The sequence below is a fragment of the Mirounga angustirostris genome, unplaced genomic scaffold (assembly GCF_029215605.1).
Source record: "Mirounga angustirostris isolate CCGP_5_RB_7025 unplaced genomic scaffold, mMirAng1.0.hap1 SCAF_2, whole genome shotgun sequence".
Lineage (NCBI taxonomy): Eukaryota > Metazoa > Chordata > Mammalia > Carnivora > Phocidae > Mirounga > Mirounga angustirostris.
Genome location: NW_026991710.1, coordinates 174,166,863 through 174,189,715, shown reverse-complemented (window position 1 = coordinate 174,189,715; position 22,853 = coordinate 174,166,863). Strand labels below are relative to the sequence as shown.

General features: G+C 37.7%; 2 protein-coding genes across 11 annotated transcripts in view; one reads left to right on the top strand and one right to left on the bottom strand.

The window, feature by feature from the left end:
* The window catches only part of PURG (purine rich element binding protein G), a 37,314-nt gene extending 16,757 nt beyond the window's left edge, over window positions 1–20,557 (bottom strand). Inside the window, exons 1-3 of one of the 4 annotated variants that reach the window (XM_045879799.3) lie at window positions 20,062–20,556; window positions 18,888–19,757; window positions 8,691–8,692 (exon numbers count right to left, since the gene is read on the bottom strand). In XM_045879799.3, the coding sequence (XP_045735755.1) occupies window positions 8,691–8,692; window positions 18,888–19,751 (866 nt within the window). In that variant the 5' untranslated portion in view covers window positions 19,752–19,757; window positions 20,062–20,556. Of the gene's footprint in view, window positions 1–624; window positions 19,758–20,061 lie in introns of those variants that run through there. The other 3 variants (XM_054508596.2, XM_045879798.3, XM_045879797.3) reach the window with 3 other exon arrangements.
* A 131-nt stretch (window positions 20,558–20,688) lies between these two features.
* Window positions 20,689–22,853, top strand: part of WRN (WRN RecQ like helicase) — a 154,894-nt gene continuing 152,729 nt past the window's right edge. For 5 of the 7 annotated variants that reach the window (XM_064585576.1, XM_064585577.1, XM_064585578.1 and 2 more), the window contains exon 1: window positions 20,689–20,876. The gene's annotated coding sequence lies outside the window, so the exon portion shown is untranslated. The remainder of the gene's footprint in view (window positions 20,877–22,853) is intronic. The other 2 variants (XM_054508597.2, XM_064585581.1) reach the window with 1 other exon arrangement.

The window sequence follows — 22,853 nt, the reverse complement described above, 5'->3', positions numbered from 1 at the left end:
GCCTGGTACGTGGCAGATAATCAGATGAATGTCTGTTGAATGAAAAAATGACAGTTTGATTAGGTTCCAAAAGCTGCTTTGGATCAAATAACTTTCGACATGGTGTACTTCAAGGTAATGGCAGTGGAATATTTTTCTTTTGTCAATTATTTTATCTCTAGTCCCTAGCGTAAGGCCTGGCACAGGGTAGCCACTCAATGTCCACTGAGTAAATAGAACAGGCTCACTGATCTATTAAGCAAGGGAAAGAATATTTCTGAAGTAAAATTTAGGATGTGCAGGAAACAAAAGATCCCATATTCTACCGTGTCTTAATTTGTGAGTCAATTCTTGAAATAAAATGACATAGTATTTCTTACTGGGTTTTAAAATTATCGCTTTCATTCCCACTTGGTGTCATTTTGATTTGTCTGCGAAGTTCTGTAATCCTGAAGCAACAAGATTTCAAAGCAAAACAGGAATGGGAACAGTGGTGATTAAGTGAAGAGAGATGATGTAAATAATCAGCACAGTGCTACTGTGGGAGGGGAATAGAAAAGAGGAAGAAACAGTCTCTGGTTTTAAACTTAATAAAAAAGGGGACCGGGCACAATTCACAGCGCCTCTGGTAAGCGCTGTGAATTGTGCCCGACTGTTGAACCTCAGATCTGTACCTCTGAAACAAATAATGCAATATATGTTAAGAAAAAAAAGAAGAAGAAGAAGAAGGTAGCAGGAGGGGAAGAATGAAGGGGGAAATCGGAGGGGTAGACGAACCATGAAAGATGATGGACTCTGAAAAACAAACTGAGGGTTCTAGAGGGGAGGGGGTGGGAGGAGGGGTTAGCCTGGTGGTGGGTATTGAGGAGGGCACGTTCTGCATGGAGCACTGGGTGTTATGCACAAACAACGAATCATGGAACACTACATCTAAAACTAATGATGTAATGTAGGGGATTAACATAAGAATTAAAAAAAAAAAAGGGGACCGGGCAAATTAGACAGAGGAAACAGTACACTGAAACACTTTTCTAAAGCAACCGTCACTAAGTATGAAGAATGACGAGGAGGATAGGATGGTCAATAAATGTCAGAAGAAACAAAGAGCATCCCAAGAAAAATGAGGAAAGGCCACAGAAGGAAGCTGAAGGTAATGGAAGAGAAGTTTCACTGACTCCAGGAATATAGATATTGAAAGGTTCCTATCATCTATGGTGATCCAATCCCCACAACTGATGAATAAGCAAGAGGTTAAATGACTTGCCCCAGGGCCAGCTACAAGGCACACACTTGAGGCTTCTAACACAGCACCATTACCTCTGTATGCCACGTGCTACCCACCAGCAGGGAAAAGGCGAGACCTTAGCATTCTTCAAATTCCATGAATGCTTGCAACAATAGTCCGAATAATACACAATACATTTTGGGGGGCTTTATTAATTATAGCACAAATATAGTGAGTAATTTGGCATTCACATTCATTTTGTAACAAAATTATTAAAACGAATCATTTAGAATTAAATTACTGAAAAACCAAATTCTGTGTTTACCTAAGATTGATTTTTTTCCTACCTAAACTGTAAAAAATTTCCCACAAATAAAACGTAGATCTTAGGTAATATTTCTGAAGTCAGAAGCAAATCACTTTAATGGAAGGTACTGCGTGAATTCCAGCTTGGTATGTCCTTAAGTGTAATATTTGTTTTTTTTTTTTTTAAATCACTCAAACAGCAAATGGTGATCAACAAACCAAATTGCACGTAGTAACCTGGTGACTCAAAGGATTCCTTAAATAGGAGTATAGCTTAATAATACATGAAGAACAATAATGCAAACTAGCTTCAGTCATAAATCAAATGAGCATTCTTTATTCAAGATAAATTTAATATTATAATTGATAAAGTACATAACTGTCAAAAAAGGCTCAGAACTTGGGGAATTTTCAGCCTGAAGTTATTACTATATTAGATGAAGAGTCTTACTGGCAAAATACTAGTGCCGAGCTTATATTAGCGACAACGGAGGAGAGGTTAAGTTCTGGATGGCTGGCAGTGTGTGCCCTGAGGATTGCATGGCTGGCGCTCGATGAATTTCTGTGGTTTAGGAGTGATAATGGTGAGCAATGAGGAAAGATCTTAAATAGTGACGGGAACTGGAAAGGAAAAAGAGTAATTGCTTAGTATGTCACTGAACCGGATGCACTACAACTCTTTCACTAAATATTTTCAACTCAAAAAATTGTTCATCTTATTGAGAAAACATTTCTAATTTTATAATGGAGATCAAAGGAATAATGAGATTCAATTTTAAAGAATTTTCCTTGAAGTAAATATTATCAGTACTTTGCAGGAGATCATTAAAGAAATAGCTGGGTGCTACAAAAATTATGAAATTATTTAAAATTGTTCTAAATAAATAGCATTTGTCTGAAAAAGTCATATGCATTCATATTATGAATTGAATTGTTAAATTCATAAGGTGAAGAAAGATTTAGTTACCATTATCTGAGAATCACTATCAACTAGTTTTTGTGTTAGTTCCAAGATAATTAAGGCCAAGAAAAGGTACATTTTTTCTATGTCAAAATCATAAGCATAATACTCATAATTATAGCATTTCCGTTTATTTAGATGGGTATTGCTTGTAGGATTTAACGTTTTATCAACTTCTTAAAAAATTTTAATAACAGAGGCAGAGAAATTAAAAAACTTTTGAAAAATAAGAGTATTAAGAATATTTTTGGGGTTAGGGTTTTTCTTACTGTCAAAGATTTTGAAAAGAGCGTTTGAAACACTCCATTTGCATAAAATGCATTTTTATTTATGCCTATTTCCTCCCCAATTATTAATCTTTTCTTTTTTTAAAGGGGGGGAGGGGCAGAGGGAGAGAGAGACTCTTAAGCAGGCTCCATGCCCAGGGCGGAGGCCAACGTGGGGTTCGATCTCACGACCCTGAGATCACGACCTGAGCCGAAATCAAGAGTTGGGACACTTAACGGACTGAGCCACCTAGGGGCCCCCAAATTATATTTCTAATAAAGCTGCTTTATTTTTTTTTATTTTTTTATTTTTTTAAGATTTATTTATTTATTTATTCATGAGAGACAGAGAGAGAGAGAGAGAGAGAGGCAGAGGGAGAAGCAGGCTCCCAAGGAGCAGAGAGCCCGATGCGGGACTCGATCCCAGGACCCTGGGATCCTGACCTGAGCCGAAGGCAGACGCTTAACCATCTGAGCCACCCAGGCGCCCTCTAATAAAGCTGCTTTAAAGGTAAAGTTTCATATTGGACTCAGCAAAGACTTTGAAAGCATTTAACTCTGAACATTAACTCTGCCAAATTCCAGACAAATTTCCAATCTACTACATAAGTAATGAGAAAACAATCCTAGAATGTACATAGGAAAAATCTATAGAAATGCCATGATTTAAGTTTAACTGCCCTGGTAATTCTAACCTCAAACCTTAAACAAACAAACATACAAAAAGTGTCCCTCTGGAATCCCATAGGTCTCATGAGGAATAAAGGCTACCTTTCCTTGTAACTCAGAGGAAAGCTTCCAGGACCAGATATATTTCATTTGCAGCCCCCCAAAGATTATAAGGATCGCTTAATATAAGCAAAATTGCTTTGCAATTGTAAATCTTTTTTTTTTTTTTTTTGAGTAGGCACCACACCCAGTGTGGAGCCCATCGTGGGGCTTGAAGTCACAACTCTGAGATCAAGACCTGAGCTGAGATCAAGAGTTGGAGGCTTAACCAACTGAGCCATGCAGGTGCCCTGCAAATATAAATCTTTTTACATGCGAGAATTATAACAACACAGGATATAAGGATTATACTTGGAGAGCTAAGTAGCGATAGCCATAAACCCATTATTGATAGGAGAAAGCAGGTATCTTGCTTATTTAAAAAAATGGTTGAGAAGAAAGTAGACCGGTGGTGGCCAGGGGATGGGGTGGAGGGATAGGTGATTGTTCAATGGGCTTAGAGTTTCAGTTTTGCAAGGTGAAAAAGTTCTGGATGTTGGTTGTACAACAATGCGAATATACTTAACACTAATGAACTGCATATTTAGAAATGGTTAAGATGGTAAATTTTATGTTATGTGCTTTTTTAAAACCACAATTAAAAAAAAGAGTTGAATTAGATCAGAAGAGTGAGGTATTCAGATTGACTAAGGATATTTCTTGTACTCCCAATAAATTGTGAGTTTATATCTAAAAAAAAATTGAGAAAAGTCATTTGAGACTTGGAGGGTCAACTTGTGAGAAAGTGAAAGACAAATCACTATGGAGTTGACTCAGGCTGGAAAGACAGAATATTTTGGTTTTGAAATCTTGAATTTTGAAATGTAACCAATGGTTACATGTCCAAGTAGTTTGAATTTGAGCATAGGAGGTGGGGGAGAAACTAGCATTCCCAGGGATCATTGCCCAGAAAGCTAGACAATATGATAGTACAAAGTCCTAAATACTTGGATTTATGTATTTAGCCTCTCTATGTTTACAGTGAGCCCTAGGTTGATAGGATAACCAAAAAAATCGTTTTGGCTGACAGTATTAAAATCTAAACAATTCCAGCTGGAAAGATGATATGGAAGAAAGAATGCAAATTAAGGCCACGACAAAGAATGGCCTCCATACCTAATTCAGAAAGAGCAAGACAAAAATGCCAATTTCTGAACTCCACTCTGGACCAATCGAATCAGAATCTCTGGGGGTGGGGACCAGAACCTACATGTTTAATATGCTATGTACATGAATGTTTGAGAATGACCAGACTAAATTTTAAAGAGAGAAACCTCTGTCATTTTAACGGTGGTTAGAACTCATTAGAGGCAAATACACCATTCAAGGATATTCTTAATGACACCATCATGGCCATGATTCTTTGAGTTCCTTAGAGGCACGTCAGAGAGTCTCTACTGTTTTCAAGGAGGGATTAATGGATTAAAACAATCTCTTTGAAATATTAGAAGAGATATACTTAAGTGAGTCAAATGGTAGTCTGTGTTGCAAGAACCAGCTGCCTGGCTAAGCTTGAAATTTTTAGAGCTATAAGGAGAACTTTTATAGCTCTAAAGCAGGGATGACAAATAGCAAATATTTGGCATGAATGTTGTTCTTCTCTCTTTCCCTATAGACGCAGATTTCAAATTCTCAACATAGCACTTTAGGGCAGCCAATCAATTGTAGTAACAAACAAGATGAAACCAATTTGTCAGTACTTCTCCAGGGGCATGGAGGGGGTGTGTGTGGGAGAGAGTGGGTTCTCGTTAAAGTTTTACACACACACACACACACACACACACACAGGTACGCACACACATGTAATATTCGTGCAGAGTAAAATTCACTTAGCTAAATATTTAGAAATGTGTAATGCAGATAGAGTTTATAGACTTTGGTGTAATATATTTTGACTTAATCAGCTCTCTCTCTAAAAGGTATTATTATTTGTCCACCAAAATTTGGAAATGTTATAGTATCATGAGAAAGCACAAGATGCCTGAAAGAAGGACAAGAAAAAGTGGACCCTGCAAGTGAGAACTGAGTTTCATATTGGTTCATACTAGATCCCTGAATTTAGATATTATTGCCACGGCTACCCTTTTGCCCTGTATAAAGCCTTGAAACTCTCCTGGAAAGAATCACGTATATTATTTGTAGCAAGAATCAACCTACTTGGAATCTTGTTCTTAAGATGGAATAGCGAACCATGTTGTTTCTTTCCATCTTAAATTTGTAATGCAAGAAGAAATAGAGAAGGAAAATATTATTTGATTGCTTCAACCTTTAAACAAATTTAATCTAGATTTTTACAAAGAAAAACTTTGATCATATCCAATGATTTGGTTTTCTAATTTACTGTACTATCACTTATGTCTTTCCAAATAAACCTGTAGCAGGTACTTTTGAAAGAGCAACATAAGTAACATGTTCATTCCTTCATATGGTTGCTTCTGAAAAATCTGATTAAAAGTGAAGAATTTCTTATGAAAATCATAAAAGATAGACATAATTTTGCAGGGCAAATCTCATGAAACCTATCTTAACTAATTCATTTAATTAGTACAGCTCATAAATATTTGAAAATATCTCTTATGTTGTGTTGGCAATAACAAGGGGTGGGAGTAAATGATTTTTTTTTCTTAACATGTTTTCAGAATAATACTAGAAAAATTGAAATCATACTTCTTTATCCAACTTGGGACATTAACAGAAGACCTGAATACAAAAGTTCCAAGTATTCCCAAGAAATCCTGTCTTTCAGGGTTGAAAAGAATCTTCAAGGTAATAACAATCCATTTTTTTTCTGATTTATTAATTCCCTTTGCACATCCTAAATTAAGTGCATGTCTATTCTCTGCCTTAAAAAATTTCAGCAACAGGAAAGCAACACTACTTCTTGAAGTCTGCCCTCATGTTGAGCTGAAATTTCCTATAAATCTCCTATAGATCTTTATTCTGCCTGAAGCTTCCTCAGATTATAATTCTAAGACTTAAATTTTTTAAATCCAAAATTTAAATTGTAGTTAGAATACAAACAGGACAGAGAATTTTTAAAAAAGTTATACTGCCCGTAATGATCTTCTTGACTTGGTGACTATCTCTGTTACGTTCATCTTTTTCACAATTAGGAATTCATTCATTGTTCTGGAGCACTAACCATCGAAGGAGTAGTAGTTGGAAAGAGAAGTTAATGAACTTGCAGAACAACCAAATGTGTATATATGAATGATCTAGTATTTCTGATAAAATGTGATCCACTGGAATGAGAGCTATTAAGGTTATGTCATATATATTAATTATATAGATTCATATACAAAATATTGTTTTATTAATTTTGATCAACTCATTAATTATAGAATGTCCACAGGTTAGCAAACATACTCTCAATTATTTTTAAGTATGTTAGTTATGTTTTCAAATATGCTCAATGAGCATCCATGGGAAGTATCTCTAAATTTAAATCAATGGGTCCCACTGTTAATTTGAAAAAAGTACCATAAATACATTACAGTACATATATAGTTCCTCTATCCTACACATATAGATAAGACACAGGAAGAAGGTGAAAACATACGCTTTTAAAAAAATTAGTATATTTCTTATCATTTATATATCTCAAGAGACAATCAGCATTTTAAGCTTTAGCTTTTATTTTCTGTTTACCTGGCTTACTTTAGTAATTATGAACCATTTGAGCTACATGACATGTCATAAAATGTAAAATTGAGGGACGGAACTAATTCTAAGATCCCCTCAAGTCTTAATATTTAATATTCACTAACAGTTGTATTAATAACTGTTGAGTATAGAAATAATTTACTTTCCTTTACTAAGATTTATATATGTTATTTAATAAATTAAAAATATGCTTCAGTCTCCATAAATTTGAATGCCAAGCTTTTCATATAAAAATTCATAATTGTTAATCCCTACCAGAATTATCTCAAGAGTGATGTCAAAAAATCATAGAGAAGAAAGTTATTGAATGTAATGAAAGGATAAAAAGAGAAGAAAATGATTTTTACCTAAAGCTTAGTCAATTTATAAAAAATACTGTTTTAGATTTGTAAATTTCTCAAGGCAGAATGAATAGCTCTGAGTCTTCTTTCTACCAACATGCTACAGTTATTTTGACCATATTTCTCCTTCACTGTCTTATAGTTAAGGTAAAATCACATCAACATACAGCAGTGGTTCTTAAAGTGTGGTCCCCATTTTAGCAGCATCAGCTCACCTGGATATATGTCAGAAATGCATATTTTTGATCCTCTCCTCACCACCCCAGACCTATAGACCATAAACTCAGGAAGTGGGGCCAGCAATCTGTGTGTTAACAAACCCTCTGGGTCATTCTTAATCACACCAAAATTTGAAAACCACTGGCCTGGAGTCACGGAGAAAAATGTGTATCTGTAAATAGGGTAGTCATCTCAGTTTATTCTGCTGGGGATAAGGAAAAGAGGAGGAAACTTGGTAATGAAATATAAAAATAAGTGGCGTGATATAGGAAGAGTAAGATGGTAAAAAGAGTTGCAAGAAACAATAAACTTTTCACTAATATTGACAAGACTTATTTCCAAATCAATTCAACATGACCAGTTGATTTTGGTTCATGAAAATGAAATTGTAGATCCATGGTAAATAGTAATTTGTCTCCTCTCTGCCCTTAAGGGTTAAATTGGGATGACCCATATATTCTCATCATCTGATCTCTTTTCAAAATTACTGACATTTATTTAAAATAGCTGGTTGAGATGAGAGGTTCAATCTGTAGACTATACTAAAGATCAAATAAGTTGTATTTATTAGTGCTGAATTTCAACGAACTAGATGAACCCTTACATAAGGAGTGTCTTCTGGTGGCACCTGCCCCATATATAGGGATTAGTTTTGGATAAAATAATTCCTAGTAATCTGAGGCAGATTTACCAGTGGTGTTTGAAGGTAGACTGTGCTTTATTAGTCAGGGGGTTACATTTTGGGGTAAGTCTTGAAGATAGTTTGGCCTAATTGAATGAGTACAATCTTTGGCTTGGTGTCAATTTGGGTTCAAATATATTAGTTCTGAAATACTCAACCAGTTTCGGAAATCTCTGGAAAATCATATTAAAATGGGTCGGTAATAGGGTTGCTATAAGGATTAGAAGAGTTACAAGGGGTTCAGCAATGCCTAATATATGATAGATATTCAATAAGTAACAGCTGTTGGTACTAATAAATCTTGATCGACTCCTCCTTTGTTACCACCTTCTCTTTAAAAACGGTCATGGTGCAATTTTCCTAGAGGCTAAACTCATTTCTGAAATTACCTGTCAATTATGCTAGTCAAATTATTTCCTGAAGATCCATTGTGTACTGAAAAGTTGGATTAACTGAACTTTCAGCCCATATTTCCCAAGTGAAATGTTTCTATTCTACCACATTCCTAAATTGCTGTATAGAAGAAATGTGGTAGGAGTGTTGAGATTAATTGAGTGAAGTAGTAGCCCTTCTTTCTTGGACTATAGGTCTAGTTCATAGGGCGATTCCTTTAGCCTTTCTCTATTGTGTTTCAATTGTCACCTCAACAAATAAATAGGATGGAGTGGGGCCATGGGGGTAGTGGGAGAAATTAGTGTTCTTAGCCGCTTCCAACAGGGTACAGTGCATGAGAGGGGGAAAAAGAAGGGAAGAAAATTATGAGTGATGGAATTTTAGAACTCAATTTTTATATATGACTAAAGCATGGTTTACCCTTTCTGGAGAACAGCAAAAGATAAAATTCCATAATAAATTCAACTGAACTTTCAAACTATTTTATCCTATTGAGATTCTAGACTGTCAGTCATTGGTATAAGTCACATTGCTAGTCTGAAAAACCTAGAAATATAATACAGCAGCTTCTGAAGCAAATTAGCAAATGATAAGGATTTTTTTTTTTTTTGTATCTAGGTGTCTTGTACATATCCTTATCCTTACTTCTTTTTTTTTTTTTTAAAGATTTTATTTATTTGAGAGAGAGAATGAGATAGAGAGAGCATGAGAGGTGGGAGGGTCAGAGGGAGAAGCAGGCTCCCTGATGCGGGACTCGCCTGATGAGGGACTCGATCCCGGGACTCCAGGATCATGACCTGAGCCGAAGGCAGTCGCTTAACCAACTGAGCCACCCAGGCGCCCCCTTATCCTTACTTCTTATGGTTCTGCTATTTTATTTGCTGGATAGTTTTGGCACTTACGTGTTTTCTTTTGGTAAAGTTGCTGAGAATGTTTAAAATGGGAAGCTACAGACAATTTCCACAAAATGACAAGGGCAAGTAACTGCCCAACTAAACTATTCTCTCATATCCCACTTAGATTTCAAGCAACACTGAAGAAGAAACAACCAAGAACCTAAAATGTATCTGTTATTTCTAGAAGAGGGAGGAGAAAAACATTACAACAGCCAACTCACTCTATAGAATTTGTAGAGAAGTGACCAACCAGATTGCTATGGTGAACCACCACCAGGCTAAAAGCTGTTTTAGTATATGGAGTATGTCTGCAATGGAATTTTATGTGCACAGATATTTTTGGAATTAGTAAAATACACATGTGTAGACACACTTCAAAATACACTTTGGTTACTCTGAAGCACTTTCTTTGATAAACAAACGGGCACCAAAAAGAGAGGTCTAGGGGGAGAGGTCTCTCTTTTCCCTGTGCTCTATTGACAGTGGACGATTGGGGCACTTAAATAAATGCACCTGGGACAAAAATCCTTGTGTGTTCTTCTCTTCCCCTTCAATCATCAACCTTGGTAGTTTCTCAAGGCTAAAAACAAAACAAACAAACTCATGATAATGTTTTATCTTTGCACACCCTAGTAGTTACAGGTCCTCTAAAGTAGAACCCTACTGTTCACAGTTCAGTGCCCTTCCTGATTTCCTTTGTTAAACATCATTACTTGTAACATACTATGTTCAATAGACCAAGGAAATAGAGGTCAAGGGTAGTACTTCATTCTCAGGGGTCCCTGCAGTGATAGTAGCAGTGTATTATTTAGCAATGTAATTTAAGATTATTTCAGGTACAATGACATTTCAGGAAATGATGTTATTTTTAAAATTCTTTTGCCATGCACAACGTAAGAAGTGACCACAGAATGTGTAGAAACAAGTGATGCTTCCAAGGATAAGACCTCATATAGATAATAAAAATATTCCTATAAAATAATTAAAGCATAGGATAGTCACGTAGTTAGCATATAACAATTTGATCTTAAAAAGGACTAGGAACAAAATTTCATTTTGTGTGGTTCAAGAGATACATACATGTGATAAAAAACTGCCACTTCTGCATGTTCTTTGGGTATCATCACAGATTGCTGCATTATTACAGTTGTTTTTAATATAAAGAGAGACTGTCTTACACTTTCCAATTCTGGTATTCTCTGCTTTTCTTTCACATTCCATTGACACAGGAATTTTAGAAGTTTAGAGTGGGAGGGAACCTTAGCTTCTAGCATGATCTTGCTCATTTTTTTAAAGATTTTATTTATTTTATTTTTAGAGAGAGCGAGCGGGACTGGGGAGAGGGGTGGGCGGTAGGGCAGAGAGGGGAAGGGAGAGAATCTCAAGCAGACTCTGAGCTGAGTATGGAGCCCTACACAGGGCTCGATCTCACAACCCTAACATGATCTGAGCTGAAACCAAGCGTCGGATGCTTAACAGATTGAGCAACCTAGGAGCCCCTTGTTCATGTTTCATAAAAGGAAGTCATCCTACTGAAGTTAAATGGTTTGCTGAGAGGCCATCCACTGGCAGAATTAGGTCTTATTATTCTTTCTCAAATGATCTTTTAAAGGTTAAATAAGTAGGGACTTAGTTTTGAGAATGTCTTATTTCTCCCATTTCAGTTATACTGATTTCCTTTGTTATAGGCAAACAAAATAATAAGCCACTACTTTTCTCTTCTCTCTTACTTATACATTTGCTACCTCTAGGCAACAACCTCATCAAATCCACAAGAAATAAAATTCTGAAGAATATGTACTATACTACAGAACCATTTTCTCTAAGTAAGATACTAAATATTTCTGAATATAGGCATCTCAAAAGAAAGTCTGTCTTTAATCAGATCAAATAAAGCAAATGGATTTATACCATCATTTTGATAAAGACAAAAACCCACAAAAGGATTTTCCCCCCCAATCTTACACTTTGAGCAACTCTAACTTTTAACTACTATGAACATTTTTCTTAGGGATTACTTTCCCTTTTCTTTACCTCTATTATCTCCTGGGAACAATGAAAATTTTGAATAGAATAACATAGAAACTAAGTATACAAGGGGGAAAAATGAGAGGATAAGCAACTCCTATTCAGTCTTAGAAATAAGTCAACAACAGAAAAGAAGAAACTGTATATTCCATTTAAATGAGTATTTTCTTTATATTCACATCACAAACTAACTTCACTGTAGCAGCACTAATTTCATTATGAGTCAAGTTTTTATTCACTGGTAGATGTCACTGGCCTCAATAAGAATAAGCAATTTCTCACAAAGGATTTTTGAAAGAAGATAGCTTGGAAAACATAATTTACCAGAAAGTACTAACACGGGAAACTCCTTGATTAAGGATGGGAGATTCCTAATTTTTTTTCAGCCTAAATTTAAGCAAAACTCATTCCTGCAGGAGAATTTACCTTCGTTTTGACCCCTTTCTTTAAATAAGAAGCAAAACATATAAACCATTTTAAGCTTGAACAAATAAATACCTGGAGATTTTAACCAATGTTATAGATTCTGCAAAGGATGATGAGTTATTGATCATGAAAAGAAACAAACTCTTTTATGCTTTAAATATATATGTTTAAGAGGATTCTGTCTTCTAACAACTCTCTCATTTTACAAACAGAAAATCATGCCACCAATTATGGAGATAATATTCTGAAGTTTAAACCAATGCTTGAATTTTTCAAACCTTTTAACATTTTCATAAAATTTACAGATACAAATCCATTAAAAAAAATTCCCCCCAATTCTCATATATTTTAAGGTATTTCTAACAGTACTGGATCTTTTACTCTGGTTGATTTGATTTATAACTAGACAGTATCCTTCAGGGTTCCAATACGGAACTTTCAATTTGTCAGATAATTTTTTCTTGGTGGTTATTAGAAAGGTGACTTTAAAATACATGCTTGATGTGAATGAAAAGAGAATAATGATTTTTTTGGACAGGGGAGGTTTTGAAAAACTATTAAAGCATTGTCTACGGCCATACCACCCTGAACGCGCCCGATCTCGTCTGAAAAACTATTAAAGCATTATGCTCACTTCATTTTAAAAAACAATTTACTGTTTTATACTCTTCTAGCAGAGAATGGAGATGGTTTAGTTGTATTTGAAACCTCATAGCCCCAAAGTTTTCATCTCTCTCCAAATCACTGTAGTACCCCTTCTGGTCCCAAGGACATCTGACAGACTCTGAGTCCTTCTGTGGGGGAATATATGCTTTAAACAATCAGGACTAGTGTTACCCCTTTGTGTAGTGATGGATTTGACTATAAGTTGCTAAAGGCATTATTCATTAATAACCTTATCATCATAAAGATAAAGCTCATGTTAACAAATCAAAAGATTTCAACAGTCATAGCATAACCTTTCACTATAGTTCTAGCACTCATTTGCTCTCATAATGGCAAAGTCTTTGGATAAAAATAAGATAATAGCAGAATTAGTAAAAACTTGACTGAAAGTGATAATTTGTTAAAGCTTTTAAATACAGGTGTTTTTCATTGGAGAACATAGTTAAGCTAAAATAATACTTGGTAAAATAGCTTAATATCTTGCCAGTCCTGAACCATATTACTTCAGGAAAAAGACCAATATTCTTTTGCGGGAAGGAAGATGGGAAGACAGGAAGGGCAAGGTGGTTAGGTTAGGAAGGGAAATTAAACATTTATACATTTTAAATTAATATATACATATATTTGCATTTTAAGTAAATATCAATGGGATTCATTTAAAATTTCCTTGAGGTTCCCTTGGTGTAATAATATAGTTCAAATTAAGTGCTATGTTAACTAGATCAAGTATAGTATCTGAATAAAAGGGAAAAAATTCATTTAAAATGACATCCAAAATTGATACTACTAGGTACAAGACAGTGTATATATTTTCATTTGTATGTGCAAAAAGAATATATTTATATACACATATGCTTGCATATTCAGAGTAATTCTAGAAGGATACACAAGAAATTGGTAACACTGGTTGTTACTTTTCACTAACTGTAGCATTTAAATTTTGTACCATATATATGTTTTCCCTATTCAAAAATATTGATTAAAAACCCACTACTAAAATAAATTTAATTTTAACAATCACGTCAAATTAAGAAAAAAAGACTAATTTTTTTACATTATACAAGAAAATATACTAACGCATATATTGTTTTTCCGAGATCCACCTACATAAATTTTGTTATATTTACTTTCTGACAGTAACTGTGATCTAAAAACTCAAATTTCACATGACCTTAACTTGGGAAAAACACATTTTCCCTGTACCTCATTGCTACAGTACTGTGGACTATGGGTTGTCTCACCAGCATGCTGACATCTTTACTCTCTTCCTCCGATGGGTTAGCCATTAGCCACCGTTTGTCTATGAAATTCAAGAAATCTTTAAGGAAACTTCAGAAGGACTTTAAGAATCTTATTTGGCAGTGATAAATATTATACCTGTATTATTCTTTTGGCACAGAATCAATTTTAACTTCTCTCTGTGGTTTACTTTAGATTTTATCCTGCCAAAGATGTTTGGTGTTTTGGTAAAGACAGACTTCAAACTATGTGGTGACTAAGCCAAGCCCTTACATAAAGCTTGGAATAGGATTTTATAAATAGTTCCAATGAAAGACATTTTGAAATAAGCAGGGGAAAAAAACTCACACTTATAAAAATTATTTTCAGAACACCACTTAAAAGTTCAAATTGAGTCCTAATCACTTAAATATTAAAATAAACCATAAAACAAAATCTAAAGGAGTGATAGTACATACATCAACTTTCAATGGTAGCTGCTTATTAAAAATGAGTGTCTGAGGGTGTATTCCAATTTCATCCTCTTCAAATTGTGCAGCTCAGATAAATGTTTATTTTACTGAAAATATTTGCAAAATTACAATATAAATACATGAATATATTAAGATAGAATGACTATATATAATGTATTCTTATCCATATATATAAAATGAATGCAGTAAATATAGCATATTCTCAATGAATTATTAGTACACAGTGTTTCTTAGTAAAGTACATACAACCTATTATTAAGCAACAGTTATCTAGTTTTCAAATGTACATCTCAGGAAGTTTTTAGGATGAAAGGATACACTAAATCTCCCAATACCCTTTTTGGTCGGTGAAAGTTAGTTCTGCAAATTTTGAAATAATACTATGTTTATTTTAGCAATGGTTCTTTGGCTCTTTGCATTTTCTTAATTTGAAACTTTATTTCTTTAGTCTGGGTGTTTTCTTAATGAGGCCATATCAGCCAACCATACTTTGAATTCTAATACAGTATCATGTACTGTCTTTTCATTAGTCATTTTAACACACATCGACAATGAAACAGAATTATTAAAATTTTTTTTATCTGCACAAATTCCCAAAATTAACTTTCAGGGTATTATGGGTATCACAGGGAGTCTCAACTAGATAGAGTCTCAACTCTAATACTAATCTGGGCTAGAAATAGGTTTTTTTTTTAATTGATTTTAGGTCTTAAGAATACAAATATGAACTCTACTTGAAAAGTGTTTGTTAAATGTATTGGGATTTGTTTCAAAAGCATCTTCTACCCTCCTCCATTACACCGATTTAATGGAAACTTGTTATTATAGCAGTTCCAACACAAACATCTGCATGCAAGAGATCACCCTACAGATTCTAACTACATAGTTATTGAAACACATCCCACCTGTCCAGTGGCATAAATGTACATCCTCTATATACAAAAGGTAAAGTGCATTATTAAATTAGTGAACTGACAGATTGTCTGCCTGGACCATATAGCTTTCTAATAGACAAATGTGAAATTCTCCCATTAGAACCAATTATTTCAAGAGGTTCCAACTAGCTTTTCCACCCTGTCATTTATTTTTTGGCCATGCTCTTTAGTGCAAATAAGCTTGTGTTTGACTCAAGTTTAAGGGACATGGCAGTTGGGGCTTTAACAAGGAAAATTATAAAATGTGGCAGAACTTTTAATACTTTTATAATACATTGCATCTTTTGCATATAAGCAACAGATTAGTGCTGCTTTCGATTGCTTAGGAGCACACTGCCAACTATTAGGAGGAACCCGTTTCCAAATTTCATACTATTAGCTTATATTATGACAGTTTTGAGTCTTTACCACATTATACTTGGGTTATTATGTGCAAACATCATCAGTGTTTTAGAATTATACAGTGAACTAGTAATTTTGGTTACTAACTTGGAATGCTCATTTTTTGACTTCTAACATCCAGTTGCCTTGAGAGTTTTAATGTCTTCAAGGCTGGGATCCTATTATTTTGAAGAATACCATGTACACTTGCAGCTTCACTTATGTTACAAATGACAATAAATAAAATGTATATTGCACAGATAAAAATAGTAGCTTATTTTATAAGATACATGGCAATACATGTCCTAATACCAGAGTTTTGAACTGGATCTTATTTGATTATGGCTAATGAATAATTGGGAATTTTAAGTATCAAAAAATCATAACATCATTTCATTTTTCAATGAATACATATAAAAAAGTGAAACAAAAGGACTGGCAGAAGGTTTAGTGATTCTAATGTATATTCAATTGCCGGTATATATGCATCTACCAATCTATAGCTTTGAGATGGTAATAACTTTGAAGTATACATACAATGTAGAAGATTTGGCTACTAACTAATTCTTGACTTAAATAATTAATGCAAAATTAATATTTATATACAATGAATTAAAGGTATTTCTCTTTAAGTCTGACATAGTATTGTGTATATGTATATATACACACATGTATGTATATATATAGACATAAACACTCAAATCTTATCAGACTAAAAACCAAAAAAGAAATCATTTAGATTTAATGGATATAAATATTTTAGGAGGGAAGGTTTTAAGAGAGAGTATATAGTCATAGCAATAGTGATAGGAACACTCGAATACTGGAGCATTCATCGCTCCCGTTTGCCAACATCTGACAGGTTGATAATTATTAATAGGCACTATGATGGGCAGCAATAACAATCAGTAGTACAGTAATTCAAGTGCACATCACTCCTTCATATACCAAAAACTACTTTTTATCAAGTCTACAATAGTTATTTTACAGTTAGGACTGTTTAAAGATCCTTGCTACTTTTAGAGTCTCAACACCCACCATGTGCTATTAACTCTAGTACTAACATTATCTTCTAACCTTCAGTTGTTCCATAGTAATCCAGATGGTCCACAATTATAATGAACTAATGAGATTCCTTCATACTACTTGAGGAAACATGAAATACAATCTGAAAACCAATACCAGCATGTATGTCTGGGTTACTGATTGCTTGTTTTTAAATAAGATAAGCCAGTAATACTCTTTCCTTGACTCACAAAGTTCTCTTAGTGACCTTACTTAAATGGATTCAGGGACAAACTGCTGAAGGAAAAAATTATTAAAATAATTTTAAACTACTTATAACATATAAAAGGAGAGCTACATTCTGATCTCAATCCATGCAGCCAGCTCTCATCAATGAGAGCTATATTTGGGGGTTGAAATCAGTGTCTGGCTCTTAAACATGATTATATGGACTTATTGTGTGGGAGGTGAATAAAGCCAAGATAAAAGACAGTAATTTCAATCAGAATAAAATGCAGCTCAACAGATAAAATTCCAGTCAGTTAATACAGGGTGGGTTGGTACACATACACACTTTATCCACTTGTTTAAAAATTGCTTAGGTGTTGAAAAATTGCTGTGGCACTTCCTGGAAAGTAATTTTTAATACAGGTAAATGGGTGAGTCTTGCGTAAAGTAAGCCTTTTTAAGTATCATAAAGAGCACCTTGGAAAATGCCTGAATTTTCCTTTCAAATATGTTTATAACCAATCCTTAAATAATTTTCCCAGGCTGAAAATTTATATTCTAAGTGCTTTTTAGAAAAAGAGTTGTTGTTTTTTTTTTTCCCCTGGAATTAAAATACCTGTAAAAGCCAGGTTTCTATTGGAAGTGTTGACACTGTTTTAAGGGTAGCAAAAGTGCTACTAAAATGTATTATTACAGATGTATTTTTGTATCAGTTAACTGGTGCACCAACCCCTCTGAAATAGTGCTAAAGAAGAAGCATAAAATATAACACCTTGAGTCCATGATATATTTTGGGAAAAAAACTCTCACAACCTTCAAATTAGCATGAAAGGCTAAAACACCAAGATTTCCAGAGCAAAGCCATAGGATGAAGCCTCCCACTCAACAGCGACATAAAAGTAATTCCTCAAACTTTGGAACGTCAATAAAAATATAGGGTATAGTGAAGAGAGGTAAAGATGGGATTAGAATAACCAATTAAAACTCTCCCACGGCTTTGATATGGCAACTATAAACTGCAGGGTTACCACAAAATTTGAAATTATGAATACTATCGTAACTGTAAGATTTGATTTTTTCATGGTACTTTTTGGTATTCAGTTATCCAATGAACTAATATATTTCTACATGTTCTTTTATAAAGAAATATATTAATACCATACTTGAGGTCAATTTCTGTTTCTGTGGTAACTGCGCTACAGGTAAGCTTAGCAGCTTTTAATGAAGTAGGGATGGAATACTTTCTCGGGGAACTGGTTAAATAGAAGTTCACACTTCCATATTAAGTATATGTATATGTTCTCAGGATCATGTTATAGTGCAATGTAAATCTTAGTTATGGTATTTAGAAGGTCAGAATGTCATACTTTGTGCTGATTTGCATACTTCAATAGTCTGGAGCAGTTGAAGAGCTACACTATTTAGCTCTGGGAAGGCTGGAATTCCCATAAGAATTATAATGTTCTATGTATAACATGAGAATCAGACTCCTTGAAGTATAAACTATTGGAGGTATTACTAATAACAAAGGGCCAAAAAAAGAGAAAAACTTCTTCAAGTGATTATGGATCAGTACTTTTAGCCAATTTATGATTTTAAATTTTGCCTGATGGAGTTCAATTTCACTCTAGTCGAGGCATTCTTGTTCTTCACCACTGGCCCTTCTGCCATCCATTCTCTTTTCTTTATGGCTGTTGCAAATTTTCCTCATCTCTTCTTCATACTTGATAAAATTCTCCCCAAACCTTGTCCAAGCTTTGAATGGAACAGTAATAGTATTACGGTAAGGTGGCCTCACCTCACTTACCTTCAGGAAAATTCCATATTTATTAGAGCCCACATCAAAGTAGAACCTTTTATTGTCCACTCTGAAAGAAGTCCCCTCTGGGAGTTCAAGTGGGTCATCATCTTCACCTCTTCGTTCTTCTATGTCCCCTTCGCCATAGTCTTCAATGAGCTGAACCAAGGCATCACGAAACTCAATCATTCCTTGTGCGGGGAGCACAATAGTCTGTTCTTGGCCCAAACTGTGACCAAAATAACCTATCATGCCAGTCCCTCGCATCATGGTTTGTCTAATTCTTAGGAAGCGACCCCGCTGATTTTCCTTTAGGTCTAGATAATATTTCCTATTGTCCCTCTCTATGTAGTCTGTTTTGAGGACACTATGAGGGTGCTCTTCGGACCCTACAGAGACAGGTGGGGAGGGTGCCGAGTGCTTCTGTCTCCTCCTGGAGGCTTGATCTTTGCCGTGGCCATGCTCTTGCCGGTGGCCTTTCAGGCCCAGGTGGGCGTAATGCTCGATGAAGTCCCCTAGACAGTCCTTCAGCTCCGCTGCCACAGACAGGGACAGAGTCAGTTTACTCTTTCTGATATTGTCCTGCCGGCCTCTCCCTATCCAGACTTCGGCTATCTTTAGGAACCGGCCCCGGGAGCTTTGCTTTACGTCTAGGTAAAACCTCTTTTTCTGGATGTCCACTCGTTTGGAGGCCAGCTCCTGGATTTCGGCTGCGCCCCCAGCCTGATTAGGGGTGGCTGAAGCCGCGTAGTGGGGGTAGTGGGAGTGCTGGGCCTGGGGATAGAGTCTACTCTTGCTTAGGCCAGAGCCCCCTACATTCTTGCCGCCGCGGCCGCGGCCACCGCCGCCTCCCCTCCGCCTGGCTCTTTCCATCTTCAGCTGCAAGTGACAAACAGACACACGGGGTGGGGTGGGGGAGGGGTGTTGAGAACAATCGCAGACGCCCCTCGGCCTGCGCTGCCCCCGCCTCCGCCCGGGACCCCCACTCCGGGCCGCGGTGCACGGAGCCCTCCGCCGCAGAGCCCGGCGCCCGCGTCTGCCCAACCGTCGGCGGCGACAGGCGGCGTCTCCCGGCTCTGCACCGCGCACAGAGCATCCCTCCGCCGCCCGGGCCTCCCGCTCGCCGCCGGGCCGCCAGCCTCGGGCTCCGCAGCCCCGGGGTCCCCAGCCAGCAAACACTCACATCGACACTGCCATCACCGCCGCTACCGATGCCCTTCACGACCGCCGCCGCCGCCAGCTCTCGGCCCCTCTGCTGCAGCCGCCGCAGCCGCTGCCCCCCGCCAGCTCCGCCGCGGCCGCTCGCACCGTCCCCCGCCGGAGCAGCCGGGCAGGGGCATCGCCTGCGGCGCCCGCCGCCGCCGCCCCTCCTGCGGCCGCTGCGGGGGCCGCCGCCTCTCTTCGGGCACCGGCCCGAGACCCGCCGGGAGGGGAGAGGGGGGTGGCGGCAGGGGGCGGGCCGTGGACCCCGCCTCCTCCAGCACAGCCCGCTGAAGGGAAGAGAAGGTCTCGCGCTCTTCCTGGGGGCGCGCCGAGACCGAAGCCCAGAGCGCGGGGACGGAGCGTGAGTGCGAGGTGACTGGACAGGTGTGAAGACGGGAATGAGGACGGGGGTAGCGAGAGTGTTCAGACTTCTTCAGGTTCCGCCGGGATGCAGGACTCTGGCGGCCCACTGGCGCGGGCACAGAGACTACACCTCCCGGAGTACTCAGCGGCAGCGAGAGTCTTTGCGCATGCGCGCCGCGTAGCCAGCTGGGCTTGGTGGCCGGGCTGCATCGCAACTCGAGCGGAGGACGGGGACGGGGGCGGGGCGCCCGCCTTCCGCAGCTGATGGGTCCTGGGGACGCCGTGACGTTGCGGCGTGCGCTCCGCAGCGCGGGAGTGAAGTCTGTCGAATTGCTTTCTAGCCTGGATACCTGGGTTCCAGGCCCTGCTGTCGTGGCGCTTCTCGAGTCATCCGGCTGAAGGAGGAGGCCGGTTGAACTGACTCTTCTCAGGGTAACGTGTCCACTCCACCCCTGTTTTAGCTAGCTCCAGACCCTGGGGTATCATTCGAGCCTTCTCCGACATTGGAGGTGCTCAGTCCGGCGAAACAGGCCTCTGGGCAGTGTGTGGGAGGTGCGTTAGAAACGGGTGTCCTCTGCCCCTTTCCGCCTCCCGAGCATACAGGAAAGGGACCTGCCGCTGGCCTGCCCAGAGCTTCCCTCCCTCAGCTTGTGCCACCGGTTGCCTGTCGTGGGTCCTTAGGACTGGGCCCTTCGGGTCCAGCCTTTACTGCTGCAGAACGCGAGCCACTCCGTATTTACACAACAAAGTCCGGGGAAATAACCTGTTATGTGTAATTTAGCAGATTAAGTTGGATTTCTTGAATTTATTTTATTTATTTTTATTTCTTGAGTTTACATCCTTTAAATCCATAATTTTCTTTTTTCATGGCTGAATCTGAGTTGTTTTCTGGATAGATTTGAGTATGGGAAAATACCAGTCCCTATGGTATGAAATCCTTAGGATGCTTATTTAGCAGTCTTTAAGTCATGGTACTTAAGGTTTTGTATAATTTGGTATGTTAATTTTAGGGATATTGGGATGGATAGGGCAGTTTAGGTTTTGATGTCATTGAATAGTGGTCTCCTTTTATTAATTCAACAAATATTTATTGAGCACTCCCCTAGGCTCTGGGGATACCAACAATGAACAAAACGGGCACAAGTCTTTCTGCTTTTGGACCTTTCATTTTGGAGAGAGATAGACAGTAAGTCAAATGCCCAGTATGTCAGAAGGTGACAATCCTTTGGAGAATAATAAAGAGAGATGATGACTGTGGGTGGGAGTAGGCAGCTGCAGTTTTACAATAGCTTGTCAGGGAAGGCCTCACTGAAAAGGTAATTTTTGAGTAAAGAGTTGAAGGAAATGGGAGAGCTAGTTCTGTGGCCATCTGGGGGAAAGAAAGTGCAAAGGCCCTGCGGAAGCCTGTTGGTGTGTTCAAAGAACCGCTGAGGAGGCCAGTAAGTTAGAGCAGAATGAAATAGTAATGGAAGAATTGTAGGAGATAAAATCGGACAGGAAAGAGCAGGGGGCAGATACTGTAGAACCTGGTAGGTTATTTTGAAAATTTGGGTTTTCATTGAGGGAGATGGGAAGCTATTGGAGAGTTTTGTCAGGGAAACACCATCATCTGAATGATCTTTTTAAACAAAATAGTGGTAAAATATATATAACAAAATGTGCCAATGTAACAATTTTTAAGTATACAGTTCAGTAACATTAATTACACTCCCTATGTTGCACAGCCATCACCACTATTTTTTTTTTTTTTTAAAGATTTTATTTATTTATTTGACAGAGAGAGCAAGAGAGCACAGGCAGGGGTAGGGGCAGAGGGAGAGGGAGAAGCAGGCTCCCCGCTGAGCAGGGAACCCAATTTGGGTTGATCCCAGTTGGTATCATGACCTGAGCCAAAGGCAGATGCTTAACCTACTGAGCCACCCGGGTAGGTGCCCCCATCACCACTATTTTAAAAATTTTTTCACCCCAAACAAATTCTAACTAACTGGTTAATTAAGCAGTAATTCCTTATTGCCCCCTCTGCCTAGCTCCTGGTAACCTCTAATATAATCTCTCTTTATGAATTTGCTCATTCTGGAATCACAATATTTGGGCTCTTAAAGTTTTTTTATTTTTATCTTTATTTTTTAAATATTTGTGCTTTTTTTTTTTTTTTAAAGATTTTATTTATTTGAGAGAGAGAGAGTGAGACAGAGCATGAGAAGGGGGAGGGTCGGAAGGAGAAGCAGACTCCCCTCTGAGCACCGAGCTCCGATGCAGGACTTGATCCCCGGACTCCGTGATCATGACCTGGGCTGAAGGCAGATGCTTAACTGACTGAGCCACCCAGGCACCCCTCCATTAATTGGTATCTTAAAAATTTTTTTTCAGCAATTTTTTGGCAGTGTGTAAGTTTTTCACCTCTTTGGA